The sequence below is a fragment of the Hyla sarda genome, chromosome 8 (assembly GCF_029499605.1).
Source record: "Hyla sarda isolate aHylSar1 chromosome 8, aHylSar1.hap1, whole genome shotgun sequence".
NCBI lineage: Eukaryota > Metazoa > Chordata > Amphibia > Anura > Hylidae > Hyla > Hyla sarda.
The window spans coordinates 32224466-32240846 of record NC_079196.1 but is presented as its reverse complement, the minus strand read 5'-3'; the positions used below and the strand labels follow the sequence as shown (position 1 = coordinate 32240846).

Below are 16381 nucleotides of genomic sequence, written 5' to 3'. Positions count from 1 at the left end.
GTCTTTTCTGGATAATTGTAAATAGAGATAAGTGAATTTTTTGAAAAATTCGATTTGGCTAATTCGCTGAATTTTCCGAAAAATATTAGAAACGGCTATTTCTGGCCTACAGACAACCTCAATAGGGGTGTAGAATACTTTGCCTTGCTGTAACATACATAGGGTGTGTGCTGGGTTAGTGAAATAAAACTGTAATTCAGTATGACATGGAGATCAGAGGCTTTGCGATTAGAATCACTGCCGCAGAGCGGCACAATGACAGAGCTTGGAGGTATCATCAATATGAGGAGAGCATATAGTGGCTGAATGACACAGCGTGGAGGTGGCGGCAGCATGAGGAGACCATATAGTGGCTGAATGACCCAGCCTGGAGGTGGCAACAGCCTGGCGAGATCATAGGGCCTCACAATTGAAAAGATTAAAGATATTTTTAACATTTAAATAGAAGTTTTCAAATAGATGAAGTTAAACATTTTTATTTAATGTGCCAGCAGCATGAGGAGATCACATGGTGGTACAGTGACACAGCCTGGAGGTGGCTGAAGCATGAGGAGACCATATAGTGACTGAATGACACAGCCTAGAGGTTGCAGAAGCATGAGGAGACCATATAGTGGCTGACACAGCGTGGAGGTGTTGGCAAGATGAGGAGAGCGTATAGTGGCAGAATGACACAGCGTGGAGGTGTTGGCAGCATGAGGACACCATATAGTGGCTGAATGACACAGTCTGGAGTTGGCGGCAGCATGAGGAGACCATATGGTGGCAGAATGACACAGCGTGGAGGTGGTGGAAGGATGAGGAGACCATATAGTTGCAGAATGAGGCAGCGTGGAGGTGGCTGGAGATTTCAACAGTAGAACACTTGGATGTACGTATGTGGTATGCACTTATGAGGGGAGGACAATGTGCTCCATTACGCTTAAAACAGTATTTGTCTGCAACCCCAGCAGGTGTGTACTTTTGCCTGGCCTTTCACAGTATCTAGGCCCTTAAGACTTTAACAGGAACAAAATGGTGCACCACTTAGATTTACACACAGGTTACACTTAATAGAGGACAATATGCTTTTAGGTCTCTGCTCACCCTATCTGGCTGTCTACTATTAGCTTTTCAGTTGTTGTACACACCAGTTCTGCAGCACACAGTCGCTGTGTACTACACCCAAAATTGCACTTTCTCTCTCAATTTCACTCCCTTCCCGATCAGTGCTTCTAGGCTGGATTTGGGCTTGAGGTGAATCGCTGCTGTAAAAAACCCTTTCTGTGCAACACCCTGCTCTCTGTCCCTCTCTGCAATAGAACGCTGATGTGACTGGGAGGGAAATCGCTGCTGTAAAAATGCTTTTCTATGCAACACACACTGCTGTCTGTCCTATCTCTCTCTGTAATAGAACACTGATGTTACTGGCCGCAAGATGGCTGCCGATTTATATAGGGTTGTGACATCACAGGGGTAGCTGGCTGCTGATAGGCTGCATGTGATTCAGGGTCATCCTCGCCTTGCCTTCCCACCTTCCCAGAATTCCTTGCCCCATGTCCTCACATGTGGATCCGCCATTTTAGATGCCCTGGAGCCTGGACCGCAGTAAATGGAGTTTAATGAAGCGATTTGCATTTGTTACGAATAGAATTTTTCCTGAAATTCGTAACGAATTAGCATTCGTCAGATTCGATTCGCTCATCCCTAATTGTAACCAGACTAAACATACAATGTACAGACAGTCCTGATCTGCGAATGTGTCAATGGCTGAAAGATCAGAATGGACATTTCACTGGTAAAACCCATGTATTACTGAAGTGCATGCACTGACTGGTGTCTGGTAGCGCCCCCTACTGTACAGAGAGGTATTACATGTTCTGTACTCTTTACCTGTGCCAGGGTTAGCTGCTCCTGGTGAGTACGGCTCCATTTTAAATTTTTTAGGACAGGACCCTGAAGAAGCTCCTGTCCTCTACATAGACAGTGATTACAGCTCCCAGCAGATCTTTCTTACTTTTATATGTAAGGATTTGCTTTATCTATATTAGGTATCTACTTCTTTTTCTTTAATCCTCACTTTTTCCTATTTTTGGACGATGTTTTGGGGCTTTAGAGCCAACTACCAGATTTCCATAGAGTTCTGGTCTCAACATACAATGGTCGCAACATACAATGGTCGTCCTGGAGCCAAATTATATTGTAACCTGAGGGACTATTGTATTGTTTAGACTTTATATCTGAATGACGAAAGTGTTGTCCAGCGCTTGACTCTACGGAAACAACACTTTATTCGGGTGCCATGGAGAACAAACGGATACGATAAAACAAGTGACGCGTTTCGGCTCAAGTCACTGAGCCTTAGTCATGGTATGAATAAGGCTCAGTGACTTGAGCCGAAACGCGTCACTTGTTTTATCGTACCTGTTTGTTCTCCATGGCACCCGAATAAAGTATTGTTTCCGTGAGTCAAGCGCTGGACAACACTTTCTTCATTCAGATATTCCTGGGGCGGAGTCCACGCCTTGTCCGTGCGCAGGTTACGAGGGTGAGCTGTTGTGAACTTTTGCTCGTAGACTTTATATCTGTATTCTTCTGATCTTTTGGGTTGGTATACACTTGTCTGTGGATTAATTAATTTGCTGCTATACTTGTATTTCTAGGTACCAGTTCATATACTTAGTAGCTAGCCATTGGTTTACATAAGTTTGCACTAGTACCGTATATACTCGAGTATAAGCCGACCCGAATATAAGCCGAGCCCCTAATTTCACCCCAAAAACCCAGGAAAATTTATTGAGTGGAGTATAAGCCTAGGGTGGGAAATAAATCATCCCCCCCATGTAATCATACAGACCCCCGTCATCATCCCCCCCCCCCCCTTCATCATCACCGCTTGTCAATCCCTTCATCAGTGGACTTCAACCTGCGGACCTCCAGATGTTGCAAAACTACAACTCCCAGCATGAACGTCCCTGTGCATCGTCGTCAAGGCAACGTCACTAGTCCGGGGCCGGGCCCGGAAAAGAGGGCCCCCCGAGTGAAAATGGACAGCCCGGAACTACTAACCCTCCCCACCGGACGGTCCCTGCAGCATAGATTGCCCGGACCAGCTCACCCTTCCTTCCCACCGAGGGTAGGTGAGTAGAAAACTAAAGGGGGTGTCTGGATGATGACGAAGGCCGCAGTGGTCTTCAACCTGCAGACCTCCAGAGGTTTCAAAACTACAACTCCCAGCATTCCCGGACAGCCAATGGCTGTCCGGGCATGCTGGGAGTTGTAGTTTTGAAACCTCTGGAGGTCCGCAGGTTGAAGACCACTGAGAAGGGATTGACAGGCAGAGAGTTCACTCAAGTATAAGCCGAGGGGGGCGTTTTCAGCACGAAAAATCGTGCTTAAAAACTCGGCTTATACTCGAGTATATACGGTATATAGCCCTAGTTCTGATACCTTTCTCTATTTTAAGTAACCCAGTTTCAACACTGCATATTAGTGCTACCTTCTTGTACGAAGAGATGTAAAATTTCTGGAAATTTTTTTTATTCCGGAATTTTTTTTACATTTACGTAAAATTTTAATTGTATTTCAGGATTTGCTTGTCCTTAGGTGAGACTGGAGAAGTTACCACCATTCTCAGATGTCTTTCACGAAGGTCAACTTGTTATATTGCTTGAATACCATGTTTTAAACAGATTGTTTATCATTATAAGGCTAGGTTCCCTCAACGTTTTATGCGGAGTTTGGAAAACAGCCACTGCAGTGGATCCAATAGGAAGGAGAAGTATAAAGGGGTACTCCGGTGGAAATATATATATATTTTTTAAATCAACTGGTGCCAGAAAGTTAAACAGATTTGTAAATCACTTCTATTAAAAAAAATCTTTACCCTTCCACTACTTTTTTGCAGCTGTATACTACAGAGGAAATTCTGTTCTTTTTGAATTTCTTTTTTGTCTTGTCCACAGTGCTCTCTGCTGACACCTGATGCCCGTATCAGTAACTGTCCAGAGCAGAAGAAAATCCCCATAGCAAACCTATGCTGCTCTGGACAGTTCCTGACACAGACAGAGGTGTCAGCAGAGAGCACTGTGGATAAGACAAAAAGAAATTAAGAAAGAAAAGAATTTCCTCTGTAGTATACAGCAGCTGATAAGTACTGGAAGGGTAAAGCTTTTTTTTATAGAAGTGATTTACATATCTGTTTAACTTTCTGGCACCAGTTGATTAAAAAAAAAATATATATGTTTTCCACCGGAGTACCCCTTTAATTCCTTTCTTTTATATTTCCCATTCCTTTTAAATACGATTTGCCTCAAAATTGTAATGGCAGTTCTCCAAAAAACAAAAGGCCAGAAAAAAGACCTGTGTTGAAACGTAGCCTTAAAGAACATAGGGGGTAGATTGATCAAAACCTGTTCAAAGGAAAAGTTGCCCAGTTGCCCATAGCAACCAATCAGATCGCTTCTTTCATTTTTAACAAGACCTCTGAAAAATGAAAGAAGCGATCTGATTGGTTCCTATGGGCAACTTTTCCTCTGGACAGGTTTTGATGAATCTCCCCCATATTCCTTACTCTTATTTAAAAAAAAAAAAATAGAAATTTTTTTTTTTCTGGAAAAACAAAAACTTTTTTCTTTCCCAGTTGTTCTGTTTTTGTCCAGGCCTTACAATCTCTAGTTACACTAAATTATTACTCATGTCATAGGGGTCATTGCATCTATTGTATCTCATGGGCTTTTGTGCAATAGTTATTTGTATAGGACTTTTGGAATTTAGCTATGTTTACATGTGGATGAGTAACAGTGCCCCCTCCTGGTGTAGTCTTGCTCTGTGTGAGGCTGGGTTCACATCACGTTTTTGCCATACTGTTTTCAATCAGTTTTTCTAAAGAAAACCGTATGGCAAAAAAACGGATGGAACAGTATGGAAAAAAGTAAACCGTATACGTTTTTTAAACAGTATACTGTTTTTAAAAGTGCATACAGTTCCGTCAGTTTTTATAGAAAAAAAACCATACGTTTTTGAAAACTGTGTACATTTTTAATGGGAGGGGTCTTTGTTGGGGACTTTAGGATGCAAATGCGCATGTGCAAAGTAAAAACGTATACGTTTTTCCCATATGGAACCGTATACATGTGCGTTTCCCATTGACGTCCATGTTAAAAAAAAAAAAAAACGTATGCGGTTGCAGTACGGTTTTTAAACCGGTGACAAAATCGTGGTCAATCGTGGTATACGTTTTTACTTTGCACATGCTCATTTGCATCCTAAAGTCCTCACCCAAGACCCCTCCCATTAAAAATGGACAAAATTTTCAAAAAACGTATGTTTTTTTTTTCTATAAAAACTGACTGTACTGTATGCACTTTTAAAAACAGTATACTGTTTAAAAACGCATACGGTTTACTTTTTTCCCATACTGTTAATTTTTTTAGTATGCGTCTCTGTAATTGCTCTGAAACTTTACGCCATTCTTCCCCTTCTTTTTGGTGCGCACTGGTTTATAGTGTTCTTTGTTTATAATTTTGATACATGTCTCACTTTTGAAAACTATTTTAAAACACTTAAGCATATCTATCATTTGTCGGGCCCTATACTGCAATCAGCCATCGGCCGCCTCCCCTAATACACAGGGAGATGGCAGATAATTTTGGCAGTTCCAAACAACATGATCGCTGGCACTATTATACATAATGATGATCTGATCACCGTTTGTAATAGGGACCTTACTTGATTCTTTGCACAGGTTCTGGTTGGGAGCCGTGTGCTATAGAGAGAAAAAACTTTACCTAGTGCAAAGGCATCTCAATATTAAAGGGGCATTCCAGGAAAAAACATATATACCATATTTTTCGCCCTATAGGACGCACCGGCGTATAAGACGCACCCAATTTATAGGTGCAAAATCTAAATAAAATAAAGATTTTGAACCCAATAGTGGTCTTCAACCTGCGGACCTCCAGATGTTGCAAAACTACAACTCCCAGCATGCCCGGACAGCCGTTGGCTGTCCGGGCATGCTGGGAATTGTAGTTTTGCAACATCTGGAGGTCCGCAGATTGAAGACCACTGCAGGAGGAGGTAATGCTCACGTGTCCCCGCCGCTCCGGACCCGTCACCGCTGCCCTGGATGTCGCTCCATCGCTGTCGCCGTGTCCCCGTCGCTCCGGAATGTCTCTGCTGCCGGCCGGGTATCCTTGCTCTCCGTCGCCGCCATCTCGTTGTTACGCACGCCGACGCACGTACGCGACAACGTGATGACGAGGAAGGAGAGCGCCGGCCATACAGGGGATCCCTGAACGGAGAAGACACCGAGGAGGCAGGTAAGGTCCCTCCCGGTGTCCTGTAAGCACTAACCCGGCTATTCAGTCGGGCTGTTCGGGACCGCCGCGGTGAAATCGCGGCGGTCCCGAACAGCCCGACTGAACAGCCGGGTTAGTGTCACTTTCCCTTCAGACGCGGCGGTCAGCTTTGATCGCCGCATCTGAATGGTTAATACAGGGCAGTTGATGGCCGCAGGGACCGCCGCGATAGGTGTGTATTCGCCGTATAAGACGCACCGACTTTTTCCCCCCAGTTTTGGGGAAGAAAAAGTGCGTCTTATACGGCGAAAAATACGGTATGTGTTTTTTTTCCTGGAATACCTCTTTAATATTTAGATGCCTTTGCACTAGGTGAAGTTTTTTTATACCATATATAATATATAATTTTAATTTTTAATTTTTTTTACATCAGATTTGTAAATTACTTCTATTAAAAAATCTTAATCCTTCCAGTAGTTATCAGATGCTGAAGTTGAGTTGTTCTTTTCTGTCTGACCACAGTGCTTTCTGCTGACACCTCTGTCTGTCTCTGGTACTGTCCAAAGTAGGAGCAAATCCCCGTAGGAAACCACTTCTGTTCTGGAAAGTTCCCGAGACAGACAGAGGTGTCAGCAGAGAGCACTGTGGTCAGACAGAAAAGAAAAACTCAACTTAAGCAGCTGATAACTACTGGAAGGATTAAGACTTTTTAAATAGAAGTAATTTACAAATCTGTTTAACTTTCTGGAGCCTGGCAGGGAGCAGTGCTGAGCTTGTCCGTGTCCCGGCTGCAGTCTCAGATTCAGGACTCCAGCATGAGTCTGAAATATATAGAAATTATTTTTTAAGTGGAAAATTAAATAGAAGCATATTTTTTAATAACATGTTATTAACAGTTATTCTGCATACATTAACCTATAATATATCAAAAGTTTTTAGTTTTTTTTGATGAAAGGTACCCTTTTAGGATCGCTAGGGGTTCCAGCGGTAAGACGCTAAGACGCCCATCAGTTGCATAGCAAGAAAAATTCAATTGGTTTAACATTATGTAATTTAGTAGGAAAACCTCTTCAGTAGGGCTGGGCCGGTTCATACCGAATACCGAATTTTTTGGGCTGCACGATATGAATTTTCCCCCATACTGCAATACCGGTTGGGCCCCTCCCCCTCAGGAATGTATTATCAGCGCAGCGCTGTCCCCACATCGGGGAACTAACCCTATGTTACCCGCCAGCGCTGTTCTGCCCCCCCCCCCCCCCCCCAATTAATGATCACATATGTCAAGCATTGCCCTCCTCCTCTTTGTTGCGGGTCGCCGGCGCTGGAACTCACTGTACGCCAGTGGTCTCCAACCTGCGGACCTCCAATTGTTGCAAAACTACAACTCCCAGCATGCCCGGACAGCCAACGGGCATGCTGGGAGTTGTAGTTTTGCAACAGCTGGAGGTCCGCAGGTTTGAGACCACTGCTGTACGCTGTATACTTATGCCCGGGCTGCAAAAGATACAGAAAATAAACTTTTAACTCACCCACTTCGGCTGCACGCTGGGGACAGGGGAGGACAGCCCTCAGCCTATCACCGGCCGGAGTGATGCCCCGCCCCAGCCAGTGATAGGCTGAGCCCACTGTCATGTAACAAGCCGGCTTCTTACATGACAGTGGGCTCAGCCTATCACTGACCGGGGGGGCATCGCTCCGGCCGGTGCTAGGCTGACGGCTGTCCTCCCCTGTCCCCAGCGTGCGGCCGAGGTGGGTGAGTTAAAAGTTTATTTTCTGTATCTTTTGCAGCCCGGGCTTAGGGATACAGCGTACAGCAGTGGTCTCAAACCTTCGGACCTCCAGCTGTTGCAAAACTACAACTCCCAGCATGGCGTACAGTGAGTTCCATCGCCGGCGGCCCGCAACAAAGAGGAGGAGGGCAGTGCTTGACATCTGTGAGTAGTACCCCGCTGTGCTGATCATTAATCGGGTCACATGATTTGGGGGGGGGGGGGCCGAACACTGCGTGCGGGTCACATGATTGGGTTGGGGGGGCAGAACAGCGCTGGCCGGTCACATGATTTGGGGGGGTTGAAAACACCGTTATATACCGTGGAACCGCGCCGTAAGTTAAAAAAATACCGTGATACATACATACAAAATACCGTGATACATACATACATATTTGGTCATACAGCCAGGCCCTACTCTTCAGTGTGAAGCTCCACCTTTTGGGAGGCGTTTTTAAAATGTACTCCATAGTATTATCTTTATCTAGAAGAAGCCAGCTTGAAGGTTTATTTGCCTTAATTGTTGATATTTCTTCCTCTTTTCTTACTTTCATCCTAAATAATCAGTTAAAACATAGAAAGTTCTTTTTTTTTTTTTCTTTTAGGGTAATGAAGCTTCTGTTCCGCAGCAGGAAGTAAACAGCATGGGGACGTACTTTGAAAATGCAAAAGTAGAGTGTGCCATGCAGTCCTGCCCAGAACTACTGAAAAGAGGTACTAAGACTGAAGAAAAGAGATATTACTGTAAAGTCCTCATACACATTAGACACAGTCCTCCGAGAACACTGATTTCTGCAGGGCCAGCTGACCAGTGTGTACGGAGCAGAAAATACTATTGTATTTTAGTATGGTTGATTAAAAGGTGCACGCTTAATTCCACTTGGTTCTTAAAGGGGTACTCCGGTGGAAAAGTTTTGTTTTTCAAATCAACTGGTGCCAGAAAGTTAAACAGATTAGTAAATGGCTTCTATTTAAAAATCTTAATCCTTCCAGTACTTATTAGCTGCTGAATACTACAGAGGAAATTCTTTTCTTTTTGGAACACTGAGCTGTCTGCTGACATCACGAGCACAGTGCTCTCTGCTGACATCTCTGTCCATTTTAAGAACTGTCCAGAGTAGGAGGAAAAACCCAATAGCAAACATATGCTGCTCTGGACAGTTCCTAAAATGGCCAGAGATGTCAGCAGAAAGCACTGTGGTCATGATGTCAGCAGAGAGCTCTGTGTTCCAAAAAGAAAATGATTTCCTCTGTAGCATTCAGCAGCTATTAAGTACTAGAAGGATTAAGATTTTTTTAATAGAAGTAATTTACAAATCTGTTTAACTTTCTGGCACCAGTTGATTAAAAATAAATAAATAAAAAAAAAAAGGTTTTCTACCGGAGTACTTCTTTAAGGTGCATGTATCACTAAACAATATATGAGAAAGGCCGTACTTTATTAAAGAAGAACCCAGTTTATTTCACAATATGATATTTTAGCTCACATGGAGCCTTTCTCAAAGCTTCCCATGAGCTGAAACTTTGCACAATGTAATAAACGGGATTCTTCTTTAAAGCAGTACTCTGCCCCTAGACATCTTATCACCTATCCAAAGGATAGCAGATAATATGTCTGATTGCAGGGATCCCCAGATCTTGGCTGCAGAACCCCAAACATCCGATGCATAGAGCGAACTTCGTTCAGTCCTGGATGACTGGCGATGCGGGGCGGAGGCTCATGACATCACGGTCACGCCCCGCTCGTGATGTCACGGCCACACACCCTCAATGCAAGTCTATGGGAGGGGGCGTGGCGTCCGTCCCATAGACTTGCATTGACGGGGCGTGGCCGTGATGTCCTGAGCCTCCGATGCTGCACCCGACGCTCTAAACGAACGCCAGGTGCAGCAGGGAGATCGCTGGAGCCCCTGGTGGGACCCCCGCGATCAGACATCTTATCCCCTATCCTTTTGGATAGAGGATAAGATGTCTAGAGGCGGAGTACCCTTTAACATAGTGCTGTCTTCTTTAAGACGGAGAGAAAGTAGACAGGCACTGTGATTGACTTTTAGTCCCAGCGGGTGATCAGCTCCAGGGGGCTTTACTTACAGTCCCAAAAGATCCAAATGTAGTAAAGCGGCACTCCAAACGAACTCAATCCAATGGTGATTTATTCACTCATCACGAAAAGGTGCAACGTTTGGAGTGCCGCTTCATTATCTACTACATTTGGTGCTGCCTTGTTTATATGTTCTTTGTGCTCAGGGCTTACATTCGCGCTGAATACACAACTATGCAAACCATACATTGACTTACCAAGTGGTTTGAGATGTTCTGTACTTGAGATTGCACCTACATACAAACCTATGTACCTATATAAATAAGAATGACTAACGAAGCGGTTGAGTTGTGCCCATAACCGTGTATGAGGGCACGCCTATAGAGGGCAAAAATTCAAGAAGTAGAATTAATAACAACATTCCTGACCATAATAACCAACACCACAACTAGTCATGTCTATCTTCCCCTAAACTGTTCTTGCTAGACTCAAGAAACCAAGAGAGTTGTACCTGCCGGCTGGCGACCACCTGGGGCAGTACCTGACACAGAGATGATATGGTGGTGACGCCTACCGCGTCCGGCCTGGCGCTGGAACGGGACCTGACTACGTGCTTGCTGATTCATTCATATTGACATGCTCACTGTGGTAATTGCAGAAAGGGGAAACCGATAGAGCTTGTCGGGCATCACATGTCCTCCTGTCCCTGCTGATAAGTGGCAAAATCTTCATTGATAGTTAAGTGATATGAAGAGTTGACTGGACTGTACCGTGAGCCATATCCTAACCTGCCAACATACCGTCACGAATATGGTCTCAGGAGTAATGACCTGCAGCGAACGACTGGCCTCCTCATCCTGATCATGCCTGCAGACTCGACAGATCTCAGTAACAATTAAGCCTAAGGACTTTTATGCCTGCAGACAGGCATCAACAGAACCACTGTGTCCGCAGACATGGCCGACCTCTCCGTGACTATCGTACCTGTAGATTTTGACAGGTCTTGCATGCCCTCGTGCCTGTGGATGTGACAGGTCTTTGTGTAACCTCTGTGCCTGGAATGGCAGTCTGACTCGAACCTCGTACCTGTAGGCGTGACAGGTCTTTAAGTAACCCTCGTGTCTGTGGAAGTGATAGCTGTTAGCGTGACGCTGACATGAGTGGATAAGACAGATTAATGCGTGAAATAACCACCTATGAGTCGTGAAATTGTAACTCTATGACCTGTGTTAGGGAAACATTGACTAAGCCGTGAATCTCCCTGCAGGCGTGGCAGGTGGAGATGGTATGCAACCCCGGAGTTCAACCTCGGATGGCGGGCTGGACTGATCCCCAGCCGCACCCTTGTGGCAAGGCAGCCGGGGACCCCTAGCAGAGACACCCTCACCTGGGCTTAACGTGAGTGATATAGCCTGTCAGCCTGTCAGGGAAGCTACATTTCTGCCGGCAGGCTGCGGCTGAGCTCTGCCCCCGTGCACATCACGTGACTCGGCGGCGGCACCCTGGCAACAAGGAGTGCAGGTCACGCCGCGAGAGCCACAGGATGCCGGCAGGGGACAAGCAATGTGAGCACGGAACCGGGTTGGAGCTCAGCCCGGCCGCTGCTGGAAGCGGGAGACCCGGCCACATGACCCGTCTCGGCGAGGGTGGATGACGTCACCCGGCCGGCTCCAGGAGCGCTTTGCGGGGGAACATAGGTGACAGGGGGCGGCTATCGCCGGAACAATAGCGCACAATGTCCCGGGATAACCCGGGCCTACCGCAACCGCCGCTCCTCTCTGGAAACACCGCACGCACCTGCCTGGAAACCACGTACGCCCCGCCTGTATGCGGCGGGGGCATTTTATAGTGGTGCCCCCTGCATGGCCCCGCCTGTAGGTGCAGGGGGCGTGGGAATTCACGCCCCCTCGCACAAATTCAGCCCAAAAGGCTTCCTACTTAGCAAAGTGTATGGAGGTCTCAAACTTTCCCGGACATGTTGAATTTTGAAGCCCCCAACCCTTTGCTCTTCGAAGAGAGAGGCTACCGCCAAAAGAGTATGGCGCACATTCTCTCCCTATTAATAACACATGCACACTTGTCAGTGCATGCATTTGTATGGGAGAATTGGGATGAGTACCTGTCTGCCAAAAGTTATTGTACTGAGGACATATCCTAGAATATTATTTTAACCCCTTAGCAACCATGAACATATATTTACGTCCTGTGGCCGGCTCCCGATCTGTGAAGCGCACTCAGAAGCTGAGGGGGCTATAACACTGCATAAAAAAAGTAAAAAATTTAAGTAAAAAAAGTTAATAAATGTGCTTTAACCCCTTCCCTAATAAAAATCAGAATCACCCCCTTTTCCCATAAAAAAAAAAAGTGTGTAAATTAAAACAAACATATGCGGTATCGCCGCGTGCATAAATGTCTGAACCATAAAAATATATGGTTAACTAAACCTCACGGTCAATGGCGCACGCGCAAATTTTTTTCAGAAATAGCGTATTTTTGGTCACTTTTTATACCATAAAAAAATGAATGAAAAGCGATCAAAAAGTTCAATCAAAACAAAAATGGTACTGATAAAAACTTCAGATCATGGCGCAAAAAATTAGCCCTCATACCGCCCCGTTCATTGAAAAAATTAAAAAGTTATAGGGGTCAGAAGATGACAATTTTAAACATACAAATTTTTGTGCATGTAGTTATGATTTTTTCCAGAAGTACAACAAAATCAAACCTATATAAGTAGGATATCATTTTAATCGTATGGACCTACAGAATAAAGATATAGTGTCATTTTTAACTAAAAATGTACTGCGTAGAAACTGAAGCCCCCAGAAATTACAAAATGGCGTTTTTTCTTCAATTCTGTCGCACAATGATTTTTTTCCGTTTCGCTGTAGATTTTTGGGTAAAATTACTGATGTCATTACAAATTAGAATTGGTGGCGCAAAATAAAAGCCATCATATGGATTTTTAGGTGCAAAATTGAAAGCGTTATGATTTTTAAAATGTAAGGAGGAAAAAACGAAAGTGCAAAAACGGAAAAACTTGGTCTTTAACCCCTTAAGGACGCAGCCCTTTTTCACCTTAAGGACTGAGCCCTTTTTCGCAATTCTGAGCACCGTCACTTAACGCATTAATCACTCAAACGCTTTTACCGAATATTCTAATTCTGTTAATGTTTTTTCGTGACATATTCTACTTTATTTTGGTGGTAAATTTTCGTCGTTACTTGCATCTTTTTTTGGTTAAAAATCCCAAAATTTCATGAAAATTTAGCATTTTTCTAACTTTGAAGCTCTCTACTTGTAAGGAAAATGGATATTCCAAATACATTTTATTTTTATTCACAAATACAATATGTCCACTTTATGTTGGCATCATAAAATGGACATATTTTTACTTTTTGAAAACATTAGAGGGCTTCAAAGTAGAGCAGCAATTTTCAAAAATCGGAAGGGGCAGATGTTACAGAACTACAACTCCCAGCATGCCTGGGCAGTCTAGGCATGCTGAGAGTTGTAGTTTGGCAACATCTGGAGGGCTACCGTTTGGGCACCACTGTAACGGTGGTCTCCAAACTGTGACCCTCCAGATGTTGCAAAACTACAACTCCCAGTATGCCCAGACAGCTTTTGGCTGTCTGGGCATGCTGGGAGTTGCAGTTTGGCACCCACTAGGAAGGGCAGCAGTAAATATTGCTTACTGCCACCTTCCTTTCTCCCCCACCGTCATTTCCCTACCTGCGCCGTGATCTCCTCTGTCTCCAGCGACGATCGAGGGTCCCCACGCATCTTCTTTGCAGGTACCGGCATCCATCTTCTCCCCCCGTTCTGCCCGACACCCAGGGGTGGGCAGAACGGTGGTTGCCATGGCAACCCACTGTCCTGCGCTGCCATTGGTCAGAATCAGTTCTGACCAATGGCAGGGGATAGGAGGAGATCGCAGCACTGCGACCTCGCTCCTATCCCTCAGGATGATCGCGGCTGTCACTGACAGCTCCGATCATCACTATTTTCCGGGTCACCAGAGACCCGATCAGCCCCGGAATAGCAGAAAATCACATGTCTGAATTGACATGCGATTTTCTGCGATCGCCGACATGGGGGGGTCTCGGGACCCCTCTCGACGATGTGCCGGGATGCCTGCTGAATGATTTCAGCAGGCATCCCGATCCAGTCCCCAACCAGCTAGCGACGGGGACCGGAATTCCCACGGGTGTATGCATACGGCCCACGTCCTTAAGGACTCGGGATGCAGGGCGTATGCATACGCCCGGCATCCTGAAGAGATTAAGGGGTTTAAGGTTTTTGTAATTGTTGGTTTGCAGCTATTCCAATGTATATTTTTATACCTATAACTGAACATAAAAAAGGAGATTCAGAACCCTATCAGAATATGCCTCATTCTACTTTCCTCTGACATCATCTGTCGGCGTAGAGCTGGAGGCCTCCAAACACATAAAATATTCATCAGGTCCCGCAAAATTGGCTTGTTAGGAAGGCTTTTTTTCTACTGTGTATAGAGGCCGTTAAGGCAGTAAATAAAAATCATTCAACGTCTGCCAGAATTACTGATAATACATAATAAATATCCATTTACATAGATAAGGATCCAGATCCTAGTGGCAGCTCTGCGCTTGTGTGCCAGCTTATCTCGACTTTATTGCGCTTGTTCTTTTATTTTCTGACAATCATTAATGGGGTACTCCGCTCATAGACATCTTATCCCCTATCCTAAGTATAGGGGAAAAGATGTGTGATCGCGGGGGTCCTGCCGTTGGGGACCCTCATAATCTCCCTGCTGCACCCAGCATTCGTTTAGAGCATCGGGTGCAGTGCTGGAGGCTCGTGATGTCACAGCCACGCCCCCTCAATGCAAGTCTATGGGAGGGGGCGTGACGGCCACTACGCCCCCTCCCATAGACTTGAATTGCGGGGGTGTGGCCATGACATCACGAGTCTCCGCATCGCCAGGCATCCAGCACGGAGCGAAGTTCACTCGGGTGCCACAAACGAGATCTCCCAGAGTGTATAGGGGCCAAGATGTTTAGGGGCGGAGTACTCCTTTAAGGGTTCGTTCACACGTGCGGATTTTCAGCGTATTTTACGCTGCAGATCCGCTGGTGAAGGGCTGCTCTATGCTGGCTTTACATGTGCCTGCTCGTAGCGGCAATACGCCGCAACCAGTCGGCACACTGCGATGTGCGAGTACGCCGTGCACATCGCTGCAGCGTGTCTGCTTGTAGCGGCGTATTGCCGCTACCAGCAGGCACATGTAAAGACAGCATAGAGCAGGGGGCCTTCACACGCGTGGACTTACGCAGCGTATTTCGCTGTGGATCCGCTGGGGAACGTACCGTACCCTAAGACCGGATTTAGTTTTCTATGTAGATATCAGAATAAGGGTCAATTCACATTGCAGTGTACAATATAAGACACTGTTTCCCAAGTAGGGTGCCTCCAGCTGTTGCAAAACTACAGCTCCCAGCATGCCCGGACAGCCAACGGCTGTCCGGGCATGCTGGGAGTTGTAGTTTTGCAACAGCTGGAGGCACCCTACTTGGGAAACAGTGGTGTAAGAAGTTGGAAAGATTTCCTATGATAAACCTCCTCCGGACACCACAAACAATTACCACTTTACAGACAGACATACTAAACCCATAGCGTCCCATATGAACGGTTATACGTTTTTTTTTTGTTTTGTTTTTCTCCTAGATGCCTCTGTACTGAATAATATAGCGGAAAGAAAGAGCCCCATATATAGCAGCACAATGTCACCTTTATGACACCTGTTACCTGTATGGGGCCCGTGATTACATGTTGTCTATGCAGTAGGAGTTTTTTCTGTGTGTGAATAGACCTCGTGCACGCTGTCATGATGGGGCTCATCCAAACACATGAGGCCGCTAGTCTACCGTCGTACGCTTCCTTTTTAACATTGAGGTATTTATCTGAGATTCGTTTATAGAAAAAAAAATAGTTTTGTTCTCCGTTGCGTGCCATGTGTATAGAGATATTCTTCCCCATGGGCATTGCTTTTAGGTAAGACTATATCTACAAATACAGAACCAAACTGAGCCAGTTCACAGCCCATGGAGGTCACCCCGCCCCATACCGGGGACTATACACTTATACTCTTCACAGTCTGTGTCGTGCGAGCTCTCACCAAGGTGCAAAGTCATGCAGCATCAGCGAGGAGATTTATTTTATTGTATTTTTTTGTATTTTTTTTTTCCTAATAGACTATATGGTAATATATATGGTAAAACCCCCTTTTTTATTTTTATTTTTTTTTA

At 45.2% G+C, this 16381-nt stretch overlaps 1 protein-coding gene across 2 annotated transcripts in view; it reads left to right on the top strand.

The window, feature by feature from the left end:
- MMADHC (metabolism of cobalamin associated D) overlaps window positions 1-16381 on the top strand; it is a 57555-nt gene that overhangs the window by 20184 nt on the left and 20990 nt on the right. For both annotated transcript variants that reach the window (XM_056534177.1, XM_056534178.1), the window contains one exon: window positions 8656-8764. In XM_056534177.1, coding sequence (XP_056390152.1) covers window positions 8656-8764 — 109 coding nt within the window. The remainder of the gene's footprint in view (window positions 1-8655; window positions 8765-16381) is intronic.